The 24,200-nt window shown below is 43.7% G+C and overlaps 1 protein-coding gene across 3 annotated transcripts in view; it reads right to left on the bottom strand.

The window, feature by feature from the left end:
• bmp1b (bone morphogenetic protein 1b) overlaps positions 1 to 17,169 on the bottom strand; it is a 117,031-nt gene extending 99,862 nt beyond the window's left edge. For 2 of the 3 annotated variants that reach the window (XM_089126520.1, XM_089126519.1), the window contains exons 1-3: positions 16,925 to 17,167; positions 1,681 to 1,791; positions 193 to 339 (exon numbers count right to left, since the gene is read on the bottom strand). In XM_089126520.1, coding sequence (XP_088982646.1) covers positions 193 to 339; positions 1,681 to 1,791; positions 16,925 to 17,057 — 391 coding nt within the window. In that variant the 5' untranslated portion in view covers positions 17,058 to 17,167. Of the gene's footprint in view, positions 1 to 192; positions 340 to 1,680; positions 1,792 to 16,924 lie in introns of all 3 variants that reach the window. The other variant, XM_089126521.1, reaches the window with a different exon arrangement.
• Between the last annotated feature and the right edge of the window lie 7,031 nt (positions 17,170 to 24,200).

Consider the following 24,200-nt stretch of genomic DNA (forward strand, 5'->3'; position numbering starts at 1 on the left):
ATTACAAAGGATAGTAAGACGAGCAAAATAATCCATTTTAGGATTAGTGTTAAACTTACGGCAAAATAGAGCTTTTGTATGATGTTAAGTGCAGTTGGAAAAACTACATTAAACTGGAACATTAGGACATTGGGGAAAAACACATTCTGTACAGAAGAATATGAAATAAAAAAACAAAACATGGGGTCTTACCGCTAAAGTTGCCACTAATAATATAGGGTATTATTCCATCCGGCCAAACTCTCTCAGGTCTGGCTGTGGCTGCTCTTCTTCCTCGTAGAAGGCTTCGATTGGCCAAAACTGGGTCCTTTGCACTGCTATTAGCTGAGGATCTGTTTGCTAGGGCAAAGACAATGCTTCAGACAAAATTTACTTGTCTACTTTACTTTAAGAATATTCCATCAAGTTTATAAAGGCTGAACTAAGCCTTTGCAAAACTAAGCTTTGTGCAGGAAGTTCGTAGGTTCATGAAAAGATAACTAATTCAACCTTATGATGTAAAATCATAAATAATTTTAGAATAACAACTAAGTAGTACAGTAAGTAAAAAAAATTATGAAATATTTTATTTGTTAACCTGAATGGCAACTAACCATCAGGGAACCATGCTGTTCATTTTTTTAATATTGGGGCCTATCATACACCCGGCGCAATGCATCACAATTGTTTTTTGCTAGTTTCATCCCAACAAAGTTATCATTTTAACGTCCTGCACCAGATTGCATTTGCGCCTATTTGTGCGCCTGTGAGCGTGAAAACGAGGTGTGTTCAGGCGCATTATTGGCACATTGCTATTTTGAGGCCACTGAAATAGACTGCGCCATTGACCGACAAACACCTGGTCTGATCTGTCTCAGTCACTACAATGGCCAAATTCTTCAAGGTTTATTTTTTTGTCCAGTTACCAGAATCAATAATTAGTGAAGGTAACTGGATATGATTCACAGCTATACATTATGATTAAGAGTATTTAACAATGTAACATACTGTAATCTAAAGGTTTAGTTCACCCAAAAATGAAAATTAAGTCATTAATTACCCCCCAACGAGAATTCTTTTTGTGCAAAAAAAAAAAAAAAAAAAAAACTACAAAAATAACGACTTTATTCGACTATTCCTTTTCTTCCTTGTAGGCCTGAGATGAGTGTTCAAGAGATTTCCGCGACGCATGCGCAAGAACTGAACAAGAAGTAGTAGAAAAATAACGTAGTTGTCAAGCATGCTTCGTGGAAATCTCTTGTCTCAGGCCCAGAAGGAAGAAAAGGAATAGTCAAAGTCATTATTTTTGTTTTTTTCCCGCACAAAAAGTATTCTCGTCGCTTGATATACTTATGCCACTGTAGTCACATGGAATATTTAAACATTTTCTTCAATGACTTTCTGGGCTGTCAAGTTTTAATCCCTTAGGGTGCCTATGTGGAAGTGATACAGCTCTCAAATTTAATAAAAAATATCTTCATTTGTGTTTCAAAGATGAACGAAGGTCTTACGGGGTTGGTACAGCATGGGGGTGAGTAATTAATGACTTAATTTTCATTTTTGGGTGAACTAACCCTTAATTACAACTACAAGTAATATATATCTGATTACGTAATCCAGATTACATGTAATCGCTTACTACCCAGCACTGAATATCATTGCATGATATAGCAGCAGTCTGTGCTTGGCAACCATACTCACCTGAATCAGGTATAGGAAAGTTAGAAGAGTCATTCTCTGTAGCATCCATATAGTTCACTTTAAGAAAGCGCAAGTCCTCCTCATCTAAGGCTATGTCCCCTAGAAAAGCAGCTAAACAAAGATGACAATAAATCACCATCTGAATTTCTCAAGGTCAAGTAACATGCAACCCTGTTAGATTGATGAGGGGTCATGATGAGAAACAGCTTTCAGCCCAGTTTCAGGTTCTTGTTAGATATTCACAGGTCCCCAAAACTAAATCTGTGCTCTGGGGTCACACCTGCAAATTGTATACCAGTCTCAACTCAGATTTTAAAGAGCCCCTATCATGGATTTTTGAAAATGACTGTTCATATGGCGTGGAATATAGCTCTAAGGGAATGAAAACATCCTGCTAAGATTTATATCTGAAAGTGCACCGTATATAAAGTTATTGTCTTTCAAAAGTGAGAGTCGACTCTGAGTCTATGAAAGTAATTGTTTTTGAAACGAGTCATTAGCTGGTTGGTCGTGACGTAGAGACATACTGGCCGCGCCCAGTTACTGCGTGCACAGACGGAAGTGTAAACTTGAAGTCTACACATTCAAATACTTCATCATAGCATCATGTCGAGAAGACGCTGTGTTCTACAATGCAAAGATAGTTCAGCCACTTTGTTCCCTTTCGTAGTCACTTCGAGTTACGTCAGAAGTGACGGAGAATGGGGGTTTCACATAGAAAGCCAATCCTCTTCGAGTATTTAACAACGAGCCAATGGCATGAAAATGCCTTGGGGCTGCGGAATTTGCATAGCGTATCTCCGCCCCACGCAGTGGGTATAAAAGGAGGAAGTGAACGCAACCGCAGTATGTTTTCGCTTCGGAGCCAAGAGATTTCTTCACTCCTCAAGCCATTCTCACTGATTCAAGACTCTTCGAGACGAGCGTCCTCTTCAGTGTTGGTGTGATGGCGGTACCCAGCGAGACTCTGCATTGCCTGCGATCTGAGCAGTGGTCTGCCAGACTTTGCGCTTCTCCCTTGTCGCCTCAGCACTGAAAGAGTGAATTTCCTCCTCTCTAAGTGAAAGAGCTGCACGCGGCATTCTTTTTAAAGACGACTTGCCCGTGTTCTTCTGGGAGCGATCGTTTCATGTCATTTTCTGATGGTCGCGATCGCTGCTCTGTGTGCCTGGGCTTTCAGCATGCAGTAGCAGCGTTCGTGGATGACTCATGTTCCTTCTGAATGGGAACATGAGCATCTCTACACTGTGATCTAGACTCAATGATCTGATAAAGTGAGAGTCCCCGTGTCCGTTACTCGTTCTGCTTCTTAAAATAGAAGCTCTCCGACTCGCGGATAGGGTGATATGACGGTGAATGTGTGGCACAACCCCCGACGCTAGTTCCTCGGGCCACACCCACTGCTCCAGTGTTAGAGCCAGTGAGCGCTGTATCGCTTCAGACGTCTGCCTCTTTGCAGGTACCGTCTGTTTCGTTCAGCGCTCCAGAGGATGATGCGATGACGATCGCAGCATCACAAGGCAGGCTTGACTCCTCGGGAAGTGAGGATGCGGCCGCGTTGCCTCCCTCGGGAGCGTCAACGTCGCCGTGTCTGATCCCGCGATGACGGCCATGCTATCTCGGGCCTCCATGAGCATCGGGTGGGGGTGGAACTCCGCCCTGTCCCGATCTCTCGCGGCTGGATAATTGTTTTTTGGGTAACGCTGCCGCCTTACAGCCACGGCCAACCCCAATTTCCTTTTTCCCCGAGTTGCATGCGGAACTGACACGCACTTGGGTAAAAAAAAAAAGCCCAGAGAGCGTGCTTCAGTTTTTCCGCCTTTCCTGCCCTCTGCGACGCGGTTGCCTGTGGGTACGCTGGGACTCCTCCGGTGGAGCGCTCTGTTGCGATGCAGCTGCGTCCGCAGGGCGCGTCCTCCCGCGGCGCTCCCAGAGGCCCATCCAAAGCCTATGGGTTCTCATCGTCTATGGCGGCGCAATCCTGTAGAGCGGCGGGAAAGGCAGCCTCCGCCCTGCATATGATGAGCACCTGCTAGCTGCTCAGGAATGTGCACGAGGAGGGGACGGACCAAGCGAGCTGCGAGCCTGCCGCCTACCTTGCTTTCAAACGGGCGACGGAAGCGGCCGCTCGCTCCCTTGGTCAGGTGATGCCCACCGCTGTGGTCCAGGAGCATCATCTAAATGTTTCGGCGGTGCGGTCCAGGACTTTGCCCAGCACTTCTCGACCGCCTAGGAGCGGACGGAGGCGGGTTTACACTTCTGCCCCAACGGCCAGCTGCTGCCTCCACCCAGCCGTCGGCTCAGACGCCTCCGCCCGCTCGCCACCGAGGACGCCCCCCTGCGGCTCCCTTCCCTCCCACGCGGCCCCAGCAGCAGCCTTCAGCCGGTTCGCGTCGTGGAGGAGGCCACAGGTAAGCGTCTTAGCCCCCTCAGGCCGCGTGCCCCGCTAACGCCAGGCGAAGCGATGTTCCTGAGACGGGCTGCTCAGTGATAGTGTCATGGTTTTTCTCAGGAGGCGGTAGCAGGGCCCCTCCTTCCCCCGGTGGAGGGCCGGTGGAAAATCTTTTGTTCTAGCTAACTCCTCGCTGCTCACCCAATAGTGAGCAGCGCCTTGAGCTGGTTGAAGAAAAACTGACACTATCATTGAGCACACAGACTGGAATGAGCGCGCACGACGTCCAGTGCGTCGCCCCGCTCATTCCTCTCTGTCTCTGAGGGTGCGGATGGGAGCATGTGTCGTCCCTCGACTACACCACTCCCCTCCCCCTCTATCGCCAGACCCTCGGCAGAACAGACCCCCGTGGAACGCTGGTCCTTCCCTCGTCTCTTCTGTCGGGGAACGGGGCTCGACTGGGCATCCGCACGGGGTAACTCCTGTGTGCATGCCGGTCTCCCTGTACCGCTGCCCCTCCGGGGGGACGTCTGTGGTTCGCATGACTCCGCTGGTTCAGTTCCTGGGAGCCTGGCTAGAGCTCCTCGACCTGTCCTGCTGCGTCATCAGAACGATCAGATTCGGCTACGCGACTCAGTTCGCGAGGTCTCCTCCCCGTTTCAGGGGAGTTCGCTCCACGGTGGTCGGTGGCTATGCCCCGGTCATGAGAGCGGAGATTACGACCCTGCTGGCGAAGGGTGCAATCGAGACGGTCCCTCCAGCCGAGGTGAGGTCCGGGTTTACAGCCCATACTTCACTGTCCCCAAGAAGACCGGTGGGTTACGACCGATCCTGGATCTTCGCATTTTGAACCGTACTCTCCATCGACTACCGTCAAAATGCTCACAGCCAAACGCATTTTTGAATGCGTTCGGCCTCAGGATTGGTTTGCAGCGATCGACCTGAAGGACGCGTACTTTCATGTCTCCATATTGCCTCGACACAGACCGTTCTCGGTTTGCCTCGAGGCCAGGCATCAGTACACGGTTCTCCCTTTCGGGTTAGCTCTGTCACCTCGCGTCTTCACGAAGATCGTCGAGGTAGCCCTTGTTCCCCTTCACGAACACGGGGTTCGCATCCTGATTTATCTCGACGATTGGCTGATACTGGCACACTCTCGAGAACAGCTTTGCGAACACAGAGACCTGGTGCTCCGGCACCTAGCCCGTCTGGGCCTTCGGGTTAACCGGGAGAAGAGCAAACTTTGCCCCGTGCAGAGGATCTCTTTTCTCGGCATGGAGATAGACTCGGTCGCCATGTCCGCGCGGCTCACGAATGAGCACGCGCACTCACTGCTGACTTGTCTTCGACTGTTCGAGGGCAAGAGTGCGGTTCCACTGAAACTTTCAGAGGCTCCTGGGGCATAAGGCATCCGCAGCCGCGGCAACGGCGCTCGGATTGCTTCATATGAGACCGCTTAAGCTGTGGCTTCGCGATCGAGTCCCAAGGTTGGCATGGCATCGCGGCTCGCTCCGAGTTCCAGTGACTCCAGCGTGCCACCAAACCTTCTCCGTGGTCGAACCTCAGCTTTTTACGGGCCGGTGTCCCTCTTCAGCGAGTTTCCAGGCATCTCGTTGTCTCCACGGATGCATCTACCACGGGTTGGGGTGCCATGTGCAATGGGCATGCAGCTGCGGGTTCCTGGACAGGACCCCAGCGCCTCATGCACATCAATTGCCTCGAGCTGCTGGCAGTACGCCTGGCCCTGCACCGCTTTCGAGCACTGCTCAGGGTCAACACGTACTTGTCCGTTCAGACAACACCGCTGCAGTAGCGTACATCAACCACCAGGGTGGTCTACGCTCACGCCGGTTGTCGCAGCTCGCCCGCCACCTCCTGATATGGAGTCAGAAGCACCTGAGGTCCCTTCGTGCAGTGTACATTCCAGGAGACCGGAACCTGGTGGCCGACGAGCGGTCACGGGTCCGCCCTATCTCCGGCAAATGGCGACTCCATCCCCAGACGGACCAGCTGATTTGGGAGCAGTTCGGGGAGGCACAGAAACTTCTGTTCGCCTCCCGGGACTCATCCCACTGCGCCCAGTTTTATTCCCTGTCCGAGGGCTCACTCGGCACAGATGCACTGGCGCACAGCTGGCCGCGGGGCCTATGCGTTTTCCCCAGTGAGCCTTCTTGCACGGGTGTTGTGCAAGATCAAGGAGGACGAGGAGCAGGTCTTGCTGGTAGCATGGCGACAGCACCTCCTTGGCCTATTCCTCTGAGACTAGATCTACTCACTCAGAGACGGGGCACTCTGTGGCACCCTCATCCCGATCTTGGAGGCTACACGTGTGGCTCCGGGACAGGAGGGGGCAGGTTTGAGTTCGCCCTGCCACCTGTGGTGGCGGCAACCATCACTTCCGCTAGAGCATCGTCCACGAGACACCTGTACGCGTTGAAGTGGAACCTCTTCGTCAACTGGTGCTCTTCTCGCGGAAAAGACCCCCGGAGATGTTCGATCGGGGTCGTGCTTTCCTTCCTGCAAGAAGGGTTGGAGCGTAGGCTGTCGCCCTCCACCCTTAGGGTTCATGTCGTGGCCATTGCCGCGTCTCATGAAGCAGTGAAAGGTAAGTCTATGGGAAGCATGACCTGGTCATCAGGTTCCTGAGGGGAGCGAGGAGGCTAAAACCACCTCCCTCCCCTCGTGCCCTCTGGGGACCTTTCAGTAGATCTAAGTGCTCTGCAGAGGCCTCCCCTGGAGCCTTTGCAGTCGGTAGAGTTTTAGCCCTGTCCTATGTAGGGATGGGTACCGAAACCCGGTATTAAACGGGCCCCGGTACTGAATTTTGAAAGACCGCTGTATCGATAAGCTCGGACGTTACCGTTTCTGCTGTCGGTACTGGAGAAATTAAGTAAATACACGCAAGTTGGGCTACTATTTATTATTCCTATAAAGACGTTATCTCGAACATGTTTATATCACCAGCCATTTCTATATATAAACTATATTTTAATTAAACCATACGTCTGTGATGCAAATTTGCAATTCGCAGCTCAGAAGAGAGAGAGAAGAGAGAAGAGAGAGAGAGCGATCTCTCACGCAAAGCCACAGCACGCGCAACACGACAGCCCTTGCTTAATGAGTGACAATGAGGACAGAACTAAACATCCAACGTGGTTACACTTTAGATCTGGGGTATTATTCTAATATATTTTGTATTTCGGCTTCCAAAGATTATAAAAAGAAGATATTTGAGATAAAACCGTTAAAAAATGAAACGATCTGTCCAGCTTAACTTTCTTTACTTCACAGCACTGCGGAGCGCTGTCAGTTCTTCCTAAAACCCAAACGTAACCGTCAGAATCAGCACGATCGGCGATTGTTGCAAAGTGCTGTCTTCTACTGTTGCAAGATCAAGAAAATAGCTATTAAAAACACAAAAACCTGCGCAAGAGACGCTGTTCACAAGGCGGTGCACGCTCCGAAATGGACTGCAACGAGACAAGAAAAGTAACCTATATACTTGGGCTTTGTGCGTCCTTAACTATCAAATATACATACAAATGTCAAAATGACCAGCTCTGAGATTCACTTAAACACAGTTTATTCACTTAAACACAATTACGTCTTAAACGGACGTAAATAATAGGGAGAAAATGATGGTGCATCAGTCCCCATTATCTGCACTCGGTCTTAAAGGGGCAGCAGTCTAATAGCCTAAACCTGCTGATGATTCAGCCATTAATGCAAATCAAACAACAAAAGGCAGAGAAAATCACTCACAGCCTTTGAATGAGTAACTTTAGATTTAATAAGCATTATTCTATCTATGATAAACTACAGTGCTATTTTATATTTGATTAATAGGTTTCTTTTCAGACAGAAACAATTACCTGACAAGATATGTTAGTAGACCTTCCTGAAATTAAAGCACTTTGTATATAATTTGTACCTTGGATTAATTGTATTCTTGTGTTTGTACTTGTTTTTTTTTCTTATGTGTCCTTTTTGTATAAACAAAAAAAGCCTGCATAACAAAAATATATTTTTCTTCGTTTTGCTTTTTATATTTTACATTTCAAAATATAAAGTTTAATTATGTTCTTAATTCTTAAAAAAAAAAAAAAAAAAAACACCAAAAAGAACCGATAAGAATACCGTTAAAGTACCGGATCGATAAGCGGTATCGGTAAGAGTAGTAATACCGATAAAACCTTAACGATACCCATCCCTAGTCCTATGTAGACAGCACTCCTGATTGCATTGGCCTCCATCAGGAGAGTAAGGGACCTGCACGCACTCTCCGTTGATGAAGCATGCCTGGAGTTCGGGCCGGCTTACTCTCACGTGTTCTTGAGACCCCGGCCTGGATATATGCCCAAGGTTCCTACCACTCCCTTCCGGGACCAGGTGGTGAACCTGCAAGTGCTGCCCCTGGAGGAGGCAGTCCCAGCCTTGCACTGCTCTGTCCAGTACGTGCACTCCGCACCTACGTCGACAGAACGCGGTGTTCAGGACCTCAGACCAGCTCTTTGTCTGTCATGGGGGGAGCCAGAAGGAAAGGGCTCTCTCAAACCAAAGGCTGTCTCACTGGATGGTGGACACCATTGCTTTGTCTTACCAGCAGAAAGGCCGTCCGTGCCCATTCCACTCAGAGTGTGGCCTCCTCTTGGGCTATAGCGCGAACAGACTCGCTAACAGACATTTGCAGAGCTGCAGGCTGGGCGACACCAAACACCTTCGCGAGTTTCTATAATCTGCGAATTGAGTCGGTGTCCTCTCACGTACTCGCTTCCGCTAGTACTGGACCCGCTTAGGTGTCTTCGCTTGCTCGGCATTCCACTCCTCGGATTGGATAAGTGCAATATTTCCTCAGTGTCTTCCGTTGAAGCCTTGAGTCCTCCAGCACCGACGATGCGGGCACCACTGCTGTTGCTCTGGATGCCGGCTAGGTGCCTCCATGTGCACGGTTCCCTATGGTAACTGTCTCATGTGTATTATCCACTGTAAGCCTCTCTGAGCATGTGTCTTCCTGTGGCAAGCCATCTGCCACCCCTGGAGTAAATTCTAGTAGCCACCTGCGGTTGGTGCTCCAGTGTTCTCCATATGCGTTCCTATGCGGCCATATGCGTATTTGTAAGTCCTCCTTCGGTAGGCATCTGGTAGCATGTCCCTCCCGGGATATGTTTCCCAGTGTACTTTGGTAATCCCCTGTCAAAGTGGGACCCCTGTTAAAAAAAAAAAAAAAGGGTTCAGGGGTTCAGACTTTCGCAGGGCACTGGAAGACAGCTTGAAGATGGCGTGATGGCACTGACCCCCATTCTCCGTCACTTCTGACGTAACTCGAAGTGACTATGAAAGGGAACGTCTCGGTTACGGATGTAACCCTCGTTCCCTCGTTACGTCTCCCTGCCACTTCAGCTGTATCGCTGGGTAGACGCCGGAGTTCAGCCTTGGCTCCTCAGCGAAGACATACTGTGGTTGCGTTCTCTTCCTCCTTTTATACCCACTGCGTGGGGCGGAGATACGCTATGCAAATTCCGCAGCCCCAAGGCATTCTCATGCCATTGGCTCGTTGTTAAATACTCGAAGAGGATTGGCTTTCTATGCGAAACCCCCATTCTCCGTCACTTCTGACGTAACGTCTCCGTTCCCTACTCAGGGAACGAGGGTTACATCCGTAACTGAGACGTTTTCATTTACCAGGGACGAGCATGTGAAGAATCGGTGGTTAGAGTTCATATTTGCAACAATACCACAACAGTATAGCCCGATTGTGTTTTCATCATTTTAATTACGAATCGTTCAAAAACAAATGAATTCAAATGTGGATTCGCAAGCGGTTGTTCCTAAAGGAGGGCTCAGAAACTTACTTACCCAGTGTATATGGATCAGCTTCCTCCTATGAATCACAACCTGTAAGTATTATTAATAATTGTTGCTTTTATGGGTTTTGAACGGTTTTGTAGCGTCGGGGCGCGAGGCAGTATGTGTGTGCGCATGTATGTGTGTGTGTAAGTTACGCTCAGCGCAGCTTCTAGGTCTCCAATGTCATTTTTTTTTAAATATGTGAAATGTTTGTCGCTGTTATTGGAGTTGTGAATAGATCGTCTTGTAGTACTGCAGTGCTTTATCAATATGTTTATGCGTTGGGCTAACAAACAATAACTGACTGGGTCTGTCATCTGACCAATCACCGCCGATTAGCGTCACGCAAAGGAGTGGTTTGAAAAAATGAGTCGTTGTACGAATCATTTGGGAGTCGGTGAGCAAATCATTTAAAAATAAATGCATATTATAAGACAAATAAAGTGTTTTTTATCCTTGCATGCATGTTAAACTGTTTTTGGGAACTCCTAAAACAAAAAATAGGAACATTTCAAATGCTATGATAGGGGCTCTTTAATGGGACAACTCTCACACAGGCTGGTCAGATTGCAGGGTGATTTTAAAAAGGAACCACACACCAATGCCAACTTCCAGAAAAAAGACTCCAGTAACTTTGCTCCAGGGCTTTTATTATTAACTCTACCATTCTGTATATAGTGCAGGTGCAGTGGCTTTAAAATGGTGTAATTTAAAAGGCACTTTACAAATCTAAATTAACAAGTATTTGTGTTACTTTTTCTAAAAACCTATTAGCAGCCTTTCAGCAGACACTTTTGCATTTTTCAGGGACAGTAATTCCCTCAAGCACAGCACAGTAATTGCATGGATGGCTCTGTACTAGGGATAACAGAACAAGTTTGTGATTCTAGTAACTCTCCTGTGTCTGGAAAATCCGCTTTGGGATTTCTGTGTTTGTTTTCTTGTTTGTTGGGTTTTTGATCCTTTATATTCATTACAGCTTTAATCTTTAAGTCATCAACATGCTTAAACGAATGTATCTGTCTGTATATTCAAATATACTGTAATCCATAAGTGAAGGGAAAAGTAAGGTTTTTCACAACTAAGAAAAGTTTAATTACTGTTGAAAAAGACATCATTTACTCAACCTCATGTTGCTCCAAACCTCTGTATTAGTTTCTTTCTTATGCTGAACACAAAATAATATATTTTAAAGAATGACAGAAACCAGGCAGTTGATGGTAGCCATTGAATTCCATAGTATTGTTTTCTGTTTATAAAACTAGTAACTGTTTCATTACCAACATTCTTTCAAATACAAAATTATCCCTTTAAAGCTTTCAAATCAAATCAAATCAAATCAAATATAGCCAATAGCTGTTATATCCCTATTAGCTGTTTGTGTGTTTTTAGGAAGATGGAACCACGTCATTCTAGAGAACATGTACAAAATATTAAGATGAATCATCTGTAATGTTGGTCTGCTTGCCCATGACATATATATTATGTAAAACAACAACAACAACAACAACAAAAACAGATTTAAAGCTACAGCCTGCCGCTTTTTTGGGGGTAAAAATTATCCAAAATAACATATTTGAGAAAATACATAACCAGCCAGTGTTCAAAACTATCTGCTTGCCTTAGTTCGATTCAAAACGGTAAGCTTGTAATAACGTTTATAAGTCCAGGGGTACCGTGGATTTCCAGGGGAGATTCGAGCATGTCTTTGCATCATTACGTTACATTTGTCCTCATAAAGAAGAGTCTCGGCTAATATAAGCTATATGTGAGGATGCTGGAGGTGGAGATTTACAGCCTTTTCTCACAGCACTTGATATAATTATCAATTTGATGGTGGATCCAGAAAGGTTCAAATGACAATCACCAGTGCCAAGTGAGATTCACCCTGTAAAATGCAAAAGACTTCGTTCGGACTTTGGAGTGGGTTCAGAGAAAAAGAGACTGCAACCCGCCCATGCACAAACAAGGATAAATATCGAAGGACATTACATGTAGTCACGCAATGCTGACGTTGTTAACATTAACAATTTGAGAACAAAGCATAATTTGCACGGTTTTGCGTGATATGATAAGTGATTGTTAGATTTAATCAGCAAGATTTACTGCAGTGTCAGAATCAGAATAAAAGTGGATGTTTCTTACTTGTTCAGATGACATTTTCCAGTGAAAATTATTATGTTGGTCATACTTACAAAAAGAATAATCTGTGATTCTGAATGCCAGTATACACACCGGCGCGGTGACTGACAGCTGCACACTCTCCTTAAACATTGTGCTTATCCGCGCTGTGCCATGCCGAGCCGAGGCACAACTCACGTAAAGTTGATAATTCTGCAAATGACTGCAATTGCAGATTTCGAACAGAGATGGGGACAAAGAGGAAAAATGCCAGACTGCAGCTTTAAGTTTATTTTGAACTAAATTTAATAAAACCTTATTTTGGTATCCTGGATTTTTTCCGACTAATTGTTTTTTAATCCTTTATATTCTGTATTAAGACATAATAAAGCTCTGCATGAGTGGCTGTGAACATTCATGTCTGGAATTTGTGACCTAGCAGCAGAATTCATAATTTTATGGACTCTGAGGCAGCAGGGAGCACTTTTATTATTTTACCCTGGTATTTTCGGCCTGGCAAGGCACCTTATTAAGCCTGAATTTTACTAAACAAACAAAAAAATATATGAGGAGTATGTTTATGTCTTGCTTGAATTTTTCACCCAAAGCTTTCAAATCTATGAACATGCATATAAAAACATACACTCACGCCCTCTTGTCACGCTGTTCTCCAAGTGTCAAAAGAAGAAAGAAGCAAGTCACAGCATACCAATTTTGAGGTAAAGCAGTTCCCAGTTAATGGTTAAATTTAAATCTGCTTTCTATACAGCTTGACAAAAAAATGACCATGTGTCACAATCAGCATCCATCTTCACTGTTGTTCTGATCAAAACACAAAATCTATCAAAGTTTCACACATCCTAGGTGTATATGGCTTTCTTCTTTCAGCCTAACACAACCAGAGTTAAATTAAATAATATCCTGGCTCTTCCCAGCTTTTTAATGGCATTGAAAAGTGCCTGAGTGATAAAACTAATCACACGACTCCACTGGGTTAATAAATGCCTTCTGAAGCAAGGCGATGGGTTTTTACAGACGTAGCTCCTCTTCTCTTATATCGAAATCATCCGACATTTTTCTTTAACATTTCTGATTCGAGACAGGCGTTTTTTGTTTTGTTTTTCCTCCATCCTCTGTGCATCCACGTTCGTCGATTTTCACCTAAGCTTATGCTTTGCCTACGTCATACATCGGGTCCGAGGTCACCTTTCCGCCGGAACTCAACTCTCTGTTAGCGTGGCTGTTGCTGGAAGCCAGAAATATAAAGTCCCTGTAAAGTCAAAATTAAATATGTGTTCTGAGTTTGTCACCACAGAAAAATGTGTTATTAGCCACCCAGCCAAATTTGAATGATAAAAAAGCCGGCAAGTACATAAAATAAGCTATCAAAATCTTGAAAAAATGAGCAGTTATTTCTGTTCTCAAATGCTGGGGGCGTATCCGCTGGCTGCGTGGAAACCACGCCCACTCGCGGGAAAGCTAGTGTTGACGGTGATATTAGCTGATACTGCTTTCGGGACGGGAGAATGAATGCTGAGGCGGGAGATAGTCGGTCCGGCCCCGTTCACCAGTAACAGCGGATTATCAGTGAATCTAAGTTGTCTCTGAGAAAAGTTTATAAAACGATCCCGTGTAAAATGATCACTACAGAGGCGGGTGTTGGCGGTGATCCTCAGCTCTTCATCAAGGTTGGCTCTCTAAAAACCTCTTCTTGATGTGATCGTTTTTAGAGAATTTAAATAAAGATACCGATCTGTTTTGTACATGATCGCATTCAGGTAGTAGCCTATGCATTTCTGTGTTGAATGCATCGCTAGCTAGAAAACTGTAGGCTCAGCTGTAGTGACTAATAGTACTGACAGTCACTCGCGATTGAGCGGTGAATGCGAATGTGCTCGGGGAGTGTTATTGTGTGTTAGGGGAGAGATCAGACTCTGTGCGTCATCAAATGGGCTCTATGCATGGCGTTATTTCCGGTGAAGGATTAAGGATGCTCGATAACTTCCGCCGATCATAGAGTCCAATGCAATACAGAGAATTTATATTGAATTTTATACTCCATGGTTATACTAATGAAACGTTAGTCACAAAAACAGATAAAACAGACACCCCTCGTTGTGTTTATGCTTCTTTTTAAAATTATATTAAATAAACATAACTATATATAAAATTACATCTAAACGTATGTACGTTTCGTTTCAAAGACGGGAGGACAGTAAACATTGAAGACTCTGCCATAATCCCGTTTTCTCCGGTTTTCCTCCGCTTTAATCTACACAACCGGAAATGGACGAGCATCCTTACGTCAAATGCGGAACTTATGCGTGCATATAGCCCATAGGGGTGTGTCCAGGTGCTAATGGGCTCCAGTGCGTCATCGAGCCCTGTTTTAGCCCAGCCCAAACAATCCGTAAAATTGCAATGGTGAAAAACTTTTTAACAGTCTAACTGCACATTTCAGTACTTCACAGTTCACAGTCTTTGTAATATGTTTTAGCAATACATATGTAACATTTATAATGGGTTTAGAACTTTTTTGTAGAATTGCCTATACAGGGACTTTAAATATGGACATTTTTCTTACAAAAACCCTTCTCTTAGCTTAGGGGGCATTTATCAACCGACTGGATTACTTTTATGATGGATCAATGTGCTTTTTGGAGCTTCAAAAACACAAATTGACACTATTTAATGACATTACAAAGCTGGGAATAGCCAGGATATTATTTAATATAACTCCGGTTGTGTTCATTTAAAAAAGGTGAAAGCCAGATACAGCTAGGATGGGTTGAGGGTAAATTATGGGATCATTTTCATTTTGGGGTGAACTATTCCTTTAAATTCTGTTCTTTTTTTTTCTTTCCATCGAATCTAGTCATTACCGCTACATGGCAGCAGTAGGCTAGTTGTTTCTCTTCCAATTTCCCATTTCAGTTCTTCTCTTTGTAAGCGTCAAATTAAAAGTCTCAATTTAATGCTTTTTGTGGCAAACCAAATTCCTGACAGGTTTCAATGGCCTGAAGCCCACTTCATGCTGTGAGGGTAATGAACAGATGTCCAAAATGCTAGGCAGCCCCTGTCAGAAACATACATTATTAATATGTATTCAAATGCCTTTCAACTATTTTTTTTAAAGCGCTTCTCTTGATGATATGACTTTCTTGTTTCAGGCGAAAACAATATGTGTTTAAAGAAAAAAAATGTTGAAGTCCAAAAATGCATCCATCCATCATAAAATTGCAATATTAAACCACAAAAAGACTATTTAAATATTTAAATAATTTAATTTTCTAATTTTCTAACTAACTTTAAATCCTACATGTTCTATGAGAATGAATGGTGCAAAAAGACACACAGTTTCATTTACTTTCATTCATTCATTCATTCATTCATTCATTCATTCATTCATTCATTCTCTCTCTCTCTCTCTCTCTCTCTCTCTCTCTCTCTCTCTCTCTCTCTCTCTCTCTCTCATATGCTGAAACAGGTGTGACACTCAAGCTGTTTTTTTTTTTTTGCCTATGAGAAACCTGAACTTCATCTCCAGACTCTAGATCCGCTCTGAAAGTCACTTTGTGAGCATTTAACTGCTTAGAAAAAGTATTGTTATGTTATAAACACAGAAACTCAAAGGCCTTCATGGCAACCCGTCAAAAATGTTTGGTTTAACTTGACAGAAATGTATTACTGTTGTGCAGTAGAATTTAGATACATCTCTCAATGTAGCAATAATAATACTAACACTAATACAAATACATTTTGATCAAAACTTTATTTAGGAAATACTAACAATTTTTCTTCCATGTTTTAATTTTAACAGTAAAGCTCATTGTGCAGCACATTATTTGACAAAAAGTTTGTTTGATTTCATGGTTAAAAGAAATATAATTAATGTTTTATGTCTTAAATTGATCACCAGAATAAAATTGGTGGATAGATGCACTTTTTTGGACTTCAAAATCTGGACCACCATTCACTACCATTGTAAAACTTGGAAAAGCAATGATTTTTTTTTTTTTTTTTTTTTTTTTTAATATCACCCTCTGAAAGAAGATAGTCATGTCTGGCTTGATGGAAATCATGGGATGATTTTCATTTTTGGGTGAACAATAAATTAGTCAAAATCAATACTGCAGGTGGGAATCACATATGCTAAATATAGTAATTGTGATAAGAATGAATTTGCACTCATCCATAATGAAAATGATAAATAGTGAATATGTAGCTATTTTTCTTTTTCTTTTTTCGCAGAGCACTGTTCGGCGGCATGTAAACAACACTAGTATTAAATTCAGCTCTAATAGACCAAACAACATTTCATCTGCTATCTACTGCACAAAGTTTAGGTGTTTTTGTCTGATTTAGATGTCACGTTAGGGTTTAAACTTTTACAGGTCATCAAAACTTGGTTGGGTAATTAATGCTTTTCGTGCTGTAAATTAGGCAACATTTTAGTTCTACACACTGCCCGAGGATGCTGATTTCTGAGTTGGGATAGGGGGAGGTGCCGAATCACCAGGATCCCATTCACTTGTCCCAGATCTCATGCTGTCCTGCAGGACACAGCTAAACAAAACAAAGCAACACAAACAACAACACAACCCAAATGACACAAAACAACGCAAGATTAAACAAAACATAAAACAAAATGTTAACCAAAAATATTAAACAAAGCAACAGGACAGCAATCAAAATAAAACGAAACAACTTTGAATCAAAACAAAAAATTAAATCAAAACATCACAAAACTTTAACCAAAACAAAACAAATAATAATAATGAAACAAAACAGTAGGCTGTTAAACAAAACAAAATAACATCAGCAACAAGACGAAACAAAACAAAATTTTAGTTTAGAAACATAGGCTGTCATATAGGCATTTACCAGCTTTGCATGGGTCCATGTAGTCAACTTCATCACTTTCTCCTGGACTTGTGTGATAGTTTGAATCCACTTTCAATGCGATCGTTAAAAGCCGAAGATTGTACATAAGCAAACAAGTCCACAGGGAATTCATGATGGGAATGAGTACGGATGTGGACCTGGAGCCGGCGGAGAGCTGAGGGCTGCGGTGTGAGCTTGGAAGGACTTGGGAAAATGGGAGCAACCGGGAAGGCGAGGCTTTGCTCTCTTCAGTGCTTTTATTCTAGTCCAATGATTCGCTCAAAAACCCGGGCCTTGTGCCAACAACAAGCTTACAAACATCACAGATCGGAGGTCAGTGCGCTCAAAGTGTCCTGAGCCCATCTGTGTGGGAGAACAACGCGAACGCGAACGCGCTCGCTCGTGCATTTCAACGCAGAGCAGAAGCAAAAATGCTTAAAACACAAATCTGACGCAACTATACGGACATTTCGTTAATTGAACATATTTCCTATATTTCTTTTGAATAGCAATCATAAAATATTCCTATATCTGAAATGTGTCCAGGGGCCTCATGTATAAACGTTGCGTACGCACAAAATGGGCATAGAAATATGCGTACGCATTTTTGCACGTGCACATCGGGATTTATAAAAAATAAACTTGGCGTAAATAAGTGCGCACCGTAAGGATGCTCTTGACCGTGCGTAGGCACTCTTTTAGAAGATTATGGGTTTTGGCGACACCGATGGTGAGCAGGAGTCAAATGTCTTTTTGCTTACTATTAGACAGAGAATCTAAAGAAAATTATACATCTACAGAAAGATAATAAAATATAATTTCATAAACCTATCCTCACTTGAAGCAAACATCCATCCCTTCTTAAATGACCGCGCCAGCACGCGCGTTGGGCCGTTTGGTGAAACTGACGCACATATAGCCTACAATCTAACGGCAGATGGAGTAAAACCGTAAATCTTCATTATGAGTCCAAATCATAAATACAGTCCATGTTCACAATAATAGTTTAAATAAATAAAAGAATGGTTTAAACTATGTTTTACTTCTGATATAAACATTTAGATTAAATATGCCAGAGTTAAACTCTTACATGAAATCATTACTGAGAAGTTACAATATATATATATATATATATATTCAATAAATAAAAAAATAGACCTATTTGTTGTGGATTCATTGCTTTTGAACACTTTTCTTCTGGCATGCTGTTTTTTTAATGTTTTAACTAGAGATTGTCTGAGAAAACTGTTTCGTGCAAATAATGCACAACCATGTCTATCGCTTTCCATTAAAATATAAATCAATTAAAAATACTATTTGGCCAGTGGAAAAGATTGAGAAAAACTTTCTCTGAAATGTATTTAACACTATTTGATTTATTTATTCAAAAACAAGGCAAGGATATAGGCTACTAAAATTTTTTTTTTTGTAATAATGTGACGGCACATCCGCATTTCATATTTTCCTAACGTCTTGTACCCTTAAACTTGGTATCACGTGGATGAATAATCATATGCAAATGATATGCAGATGAGGATATGCATATTTAAACTAGGCGTTGTAATCTCCATATATGGTTATTTCGGGGAGGAGACGCACGTGCGCACAATCTCCCGCTGACTGGGATTTATAAAGTGAATTCTGCGCAGGTTCTGGCGTACGAACGGTTTTATAAATCTGAAAACTTTTGTGCGTACGCAAATTCTGCCTTATGTGCGTACACACACTTTAAGGATGAAATCTACGCAAAGTTTTATACATGAGGCCCCTGAAGAATCGCAGAAGAATCTTCCTTTGCTTACTTAGGCTACACAGTTAGTCTGTCCCTGTCTGACAGACTAACTGTGTACTGTAAGAAAAGGAAGAACCAGGGGCCTCATGTATAAAACTTTGCATAGATTTCTCCCTTAAAGTGTGCGTACGCACATAAGGCAGAATTTGCGTACGCACAAAAGTTTTCAGATTTATAAATCCCAGTCAGCGGAAGAATGCGCGCACGTGCGTCTCCTCCCCGAAATAACCATATATGGAGATTACAACGCCTAGTTTTACTATGCATATCCTCATCCGCATATCATTTGCATATGATTATTCATCCACGTGATACCATGTTTAACGGTAAGACGTTAGTTAAATATGAAATGCGGATGTGCCGCCACATTATTACAAACATATATTTTTAGTAGCCTTATGTGCGTACACACACTTTAAGGATGAAATCTACGCAAAGTTTTATACATGAGGCCCCTGAAGAATCGCAGAAGAATCTTCCTTTGCTTACTTGGCTACACAGTTAGTCTGTCCCTGTCTGACAGACTAACTGTGTACTGTAAGAAAAGGAAGAACCAGGGGCCTCATGTATAAAACTTTGCATAGATTTCTTCCTTAAAGTGTGCGTACGCACATAAGGCAGAATTTGCGTACGCACAAAAGTTTTCAGATTTATAAATCCCAGTCAGCGGAAGAATGCGCATAAAATAACCATATATGGAGATTACAACGCCTAGTTTTACTATGCATATCCTCATCCGCATATCATTTGCATATGATTATTCATCCACGTGATACCATGTTTAACGGTAAGACGTTAGTTAAATATGAAATGCGGATGTGCCGCCACATTATTACAAACATATATTTTTAGTAGCCTATCGTTGCCTTGTTTTGAATAAATAAATCAAATAGTGTTAAATACATTTCAGAGAAAGATTTTCTCAATCTTTTCCACTGGCCAAATAATATTTTTAATTGATTTATATTTTAATGGAAACAGATAGATCTTGTTGTGCATTATTTGCACGAAACCATTACCCCCCCCCCCCCCCCCCAGACAATCAGCTATCAGTTAAAACATTTAAACACAGCATGCCAGAGGAAAAATGTTCAAAAGCATTACATCCACAACAAATAGATCTATTTCTATTTATTGAATATAGCCTACATTTTTTTGCAACTTCTCAGTAATGATTTCATGTAGGCTAGTTTAAGTGTTTAACTCCATTAATGAGAATGGCATATTTCATCTAAATGTTTATATCAGAAGTAAAACATAGTTTAAATCGTTCTTTTATTTATTTAAACTGTTATTGTGAACATGTACTGTATTTATGATTAGGACTCATAATGAAGATTTACGGTTTTACTTCATCTGCCGTTAGTAGCCTATAGGCTATGTGCATCAGTTTCACTAAACGGCCCAACGCGCTCATGGCGCAGACATTTAAGAAGGGATTGATGTTTGCTTCAAGTGATGATAGGTTTGTGAAATTATATTTTTAATTATATATCTGTAGATGTATAATTTTCTTTAGATTCTCTGTCTAATAGTGACCAAAAATACATTTAACTCCTGCTCACCATCGGTGTCGCCAAAACACACTCTTCTAAAAGAGTACGTACGCACGGTCAAGAGCATCCTTACGGTGCGCACTTATTTACGCCAAGTTTACTCTTTTATAAATCCCGATATGTGCGTGGAAAAATGCGTACGCATATTTCTATGTGTCATGATTCTGCCATCACGTCGCTGATTTTTCCTAGTCTTGTGGCAGGATCATGGCAGAACCATGTTTTCTGTGTAAGCACATGGCCATTTGTTTGGGCTGTGTGCTTGCGTTGTCTCGTCTCATAACCCCGCCCCCTTGTTATCCTTGTTTAGTCATTATTGCCCTGTTAGAGTCAGCTGTTTCCCTCATTAGTTTCTCCCTATTTAATCCTCTTGTGTTTGCTGTCCTGTGTCGGTACATTGTCTTCCTTACCTTGTCAAACCTTGTGTGAGTCTAGCTGTAAGTTCTCTGTTGATCATCTTGTAAGAAGTGTGTATCTAGTCTTGTCTGTGAGTTTATTACCTAAGTCTTAGTTTAGTGTTTGCTACCTGTTCTTGTTTTGCCCCATCGTGGGTTTTGTTTTCTGTTTTTGTCATTAATAAAACCTTATTTTGACTTACTTGCTGTCTGCAATTGGGTTCATCCTTCCACTACATGACAGAATGTACCGACCAAAATCGAACCCAGCAGACGTGCAGTCCTTGTCCGCTTGCCTTCAGCCTTCTGACCCGGAACTGTGGTGGCGCTCAGCTATTGCCGACAGTGCCAATGGCAAGCTTCCTTTCCCTCCCCAGGGTGAGTTGACCCTAAAGAGGTACGCCCAGGTCATTGAGGAGAGAAGGTTTCTCTTACCAGAGTCCCTGGTCAACCGCTACCTCGTCGCTCGTCTTAAGGTCCTCCCTCCCCTTGCTGAACGAGAGAGTTTGGTCCGCCGTCCATTTCGCAGCATGGTGGACTACCTGTCTCGTAAGGAACAGCTAGGTCCCACTGGATCTTCACCTCCTGCCACTCTTCCAATCGTCCCCGAGGGCCACGTGTTAGCTGTCGTGACACTTGAGGACCAAGCTTCTTCCACCCTGACTCCCAACCCACCACCCGTGCTCGTCAGCCCCCGTGGAAAGCGTGGAAGACGTTTGTCGTGGGAGTCCGCGTCGGAGTCATCCTCCACGGAGTCCCCCTTGCCTGCGGTGGTCTTCCCAGCGCCTGCTTCGTCTCCCTCTTTGCCCCCCTTACCGTTCTCTGGCCTGGCTACGGACTCAGCTCCGCGACCCAGAAGGAAGAGGAGGAGGAAGAAGGGAGCCTCTTGTCCTCCAGCAGGCGCCGTCCCAGAGCCCGCTCCAGCAAGCGCCGTCCCAGAGCCCGCTCCAGCAAGTGCCGTCCCAGAGCCCGCTCCAGCAGACGCCGTCCCAGAGCCCGCTCCAGCAGGCGCCGTCCCAGAGCCCGCTCCAGCAGGCGCCGTCCCAGAGCCCGCTCCAGCAGGCGCCGTCCCAGAGGCCGCTCCAGCAGGCGCCGTCCCAGAGCCCGCTCCAGCAGGCGCCGTCCCAGAGCCCGCTCCAGCAGGCGCCGTCCCAGAGCCCGCTCCAGCAGGCGCCGTCCCAGAGCCCGCTCCAGCAGGCGCCGTCCCAGAGCCCGCTCCAGCAGGCGCCGTCCCAGAGTCTACAGTTGTGAGTGCTGCAGAGAGGGAGGCGATCGACTCTGCTGCTGAGGCTGTTATTCGCTCTATTTCAGCTAATCAGGAGATACCAATTGTTACTGCTGCAAGAGCCCTGTCCAAATACCTGTCTCGTCTTGCCCAGATCTTAGAAGTCCCTGTCTTGTCCCCAGACCCTGTGCCAAGAGCTGTAGAGAGCACTGCTCCCAAGCCAGCAGCAGAGAGTGCAATTACCAAGTTTTCTGCAGAGAACGATGTGTCCGAGTCTGCTATGGAGAGAGCTGGTTCTGAAACCGAATCTGAGAGCCCAGCTTTGCCTCTCAACACTCCCCGGTCGCCTGCAACATCCCCAGTCATGTGTCCTGATATGTCCCCTGCTGTTCCCCCGGTCTGGTTTCCTGTTTCTTCACCCTCTGTGCCCCTGTGCGTTTCCCCGGTCACCCCTGTCACCACATCACCCCGGACTGTCTCCCCTAAGACTGTGCCTCATGTGTCCCCATCCAAGTCTGCCCGGATTCCTCGCCCTCAGCCCTCGTCCCGTAAGCCCAAGACCCCTAGTCCACCCATCCACCCTGGACCTTCCCCCATGAACTCCTTTGTTCCCCCGCCCCCCCTCCCGTGTTTGTTATTTTTATTGTTTCACCCGAACCCTGTTATAGTTTTTTTTGATTCTGCCATCACGTCGCTGATTTTTATTAGTATTGTGGCAGGATCATGGCAGAACCATGTTTTCTGTGTAAGCACATGGCCATTTGTTTGGGCTGTGTGCTTGCGTTGTCTCGTCTCATAACCCCGCCCCCTTGTTATCCTTGTTTAGTCATTATTGCCCTGTTAGAGTCAGCTGTTTCCCTCATTAGTTTCTCCCTATTTAATCTTCTTGTGTTTGCTGTCCTGTGTCGGTACATTTTCTTCCTTACCTTGTCAAACCTCGTGTGAGTCTAGCTGTAAGTTCTCTGTTGATCATCTTGTAAGAAGTGTGTATCTAGTCTTGTCTGTGAGTTTATTACCTGAGTCTTAGTTTAGTGTTTGCTACCTGTTCTTGTTTTGCCCCATCGTGGGTTTTGTTTTCTGTTTTTGTCATTAATAAAACCTTATTTTGAGTTACTTGCTGTCTGCAATTGGGTTCATCCTTCCACTACATGACACTATGCCCATTTTGTGCATACGCAACGTTTATACATCAAATAATTGTATATACGGTCTCATTTATAAAACTGTGCGTAGGATCCTTACTAAAAGTGTACGTGCGCCCGAAAGCCAAAAATGGCGTACGCCAAAAAATATTCAGATTTATAAAACCGTGCGTACGCCAGAACCTGCGTAGAATTCCCTTTATAAATCCCAGTCAGCGGAAGAATGCGCGCACATGCGTCTCCTCCCCGAAATAACCATATATGGAGTTTACAACGCCTAGCTTTACTATGCATATCCTCATCTGCATATCATTTGCATGTGATTATTCATCCACGTGATACCATGTTAACGTACAAGACGTTAGGAAAATATGAAATACCGATGTTCCGTGTCACAATAAATTATTATTATTATTTTTTTTTTAGTAGCCTATATCCTTGCCTTTTTTTGAATGAATAAATCAAATAGTGTAAAATACATTTCAGAGAAAGATTTTCTCAATCTTTTCCACTGGCCAAATAGTATTTTTAATGAATTTATATTTTTAATGGAAACAGATGGTTGTGGATTATTTGCATGGAACTATTTTCTCAGACAATCTATTATCTTGATTAGCAATTATCTCTAGATAAAATATTAAAACACTGCATGCCAGAGGAAAAGTGTTTCAAAGCATTGGATCCACAACAAATATATATTTCTATTTATTGAATATATATTTTTTTGTAACTTCTCAGTAATGATTTCATGTAGTTTAAGTCTTTAACTCCATTAAATGGCATATATAATCTAAATGTTTATATCAGAAGTAAAACATAGTTTAAATCATTATTTTATTTATTTAAACTGTTATTGAGAATGTGCACTGTATTAGCCTACTCATGAAGATTTACGGTTCATCTGCCGTTAGATTATGTGCGCCAGTTTCACTAAACGGCCCAACGCGCGTGCTGGCTCAGAAATTTAAGAAGGGATGGATACTGGCTTCAAGTGATTGGCTTGGTGAGTGAAATTTTATTTGTAGACTATTTTCTTTTTGTAGCCTATAGATAGGCTATAATTTTCTTTAGATTTTCCGTTTAAAAGTGACCAAAAAGTCATTTAACTCCAGCTCACCATCGGTGTCGCCAATTCCCTTTGTCTCCAGAATGTGCGTACGCACGGC

The sequence above is a fragment of the Pimephales promelas genome, chromosome 23, assembly GCF_988280905.1.
Source record: "Pimephales promelas chromosome 23, fPimPro1.hap1.1, whole genome shotgun sequence".
Classification (NCBI taxonomy): domain Eukaryota; kingdom Metazoa; phylum Chordata; class Actinopteri; order Cypriniformes; family Leuciscidae; genus Pimephales; species Pimephales promelas.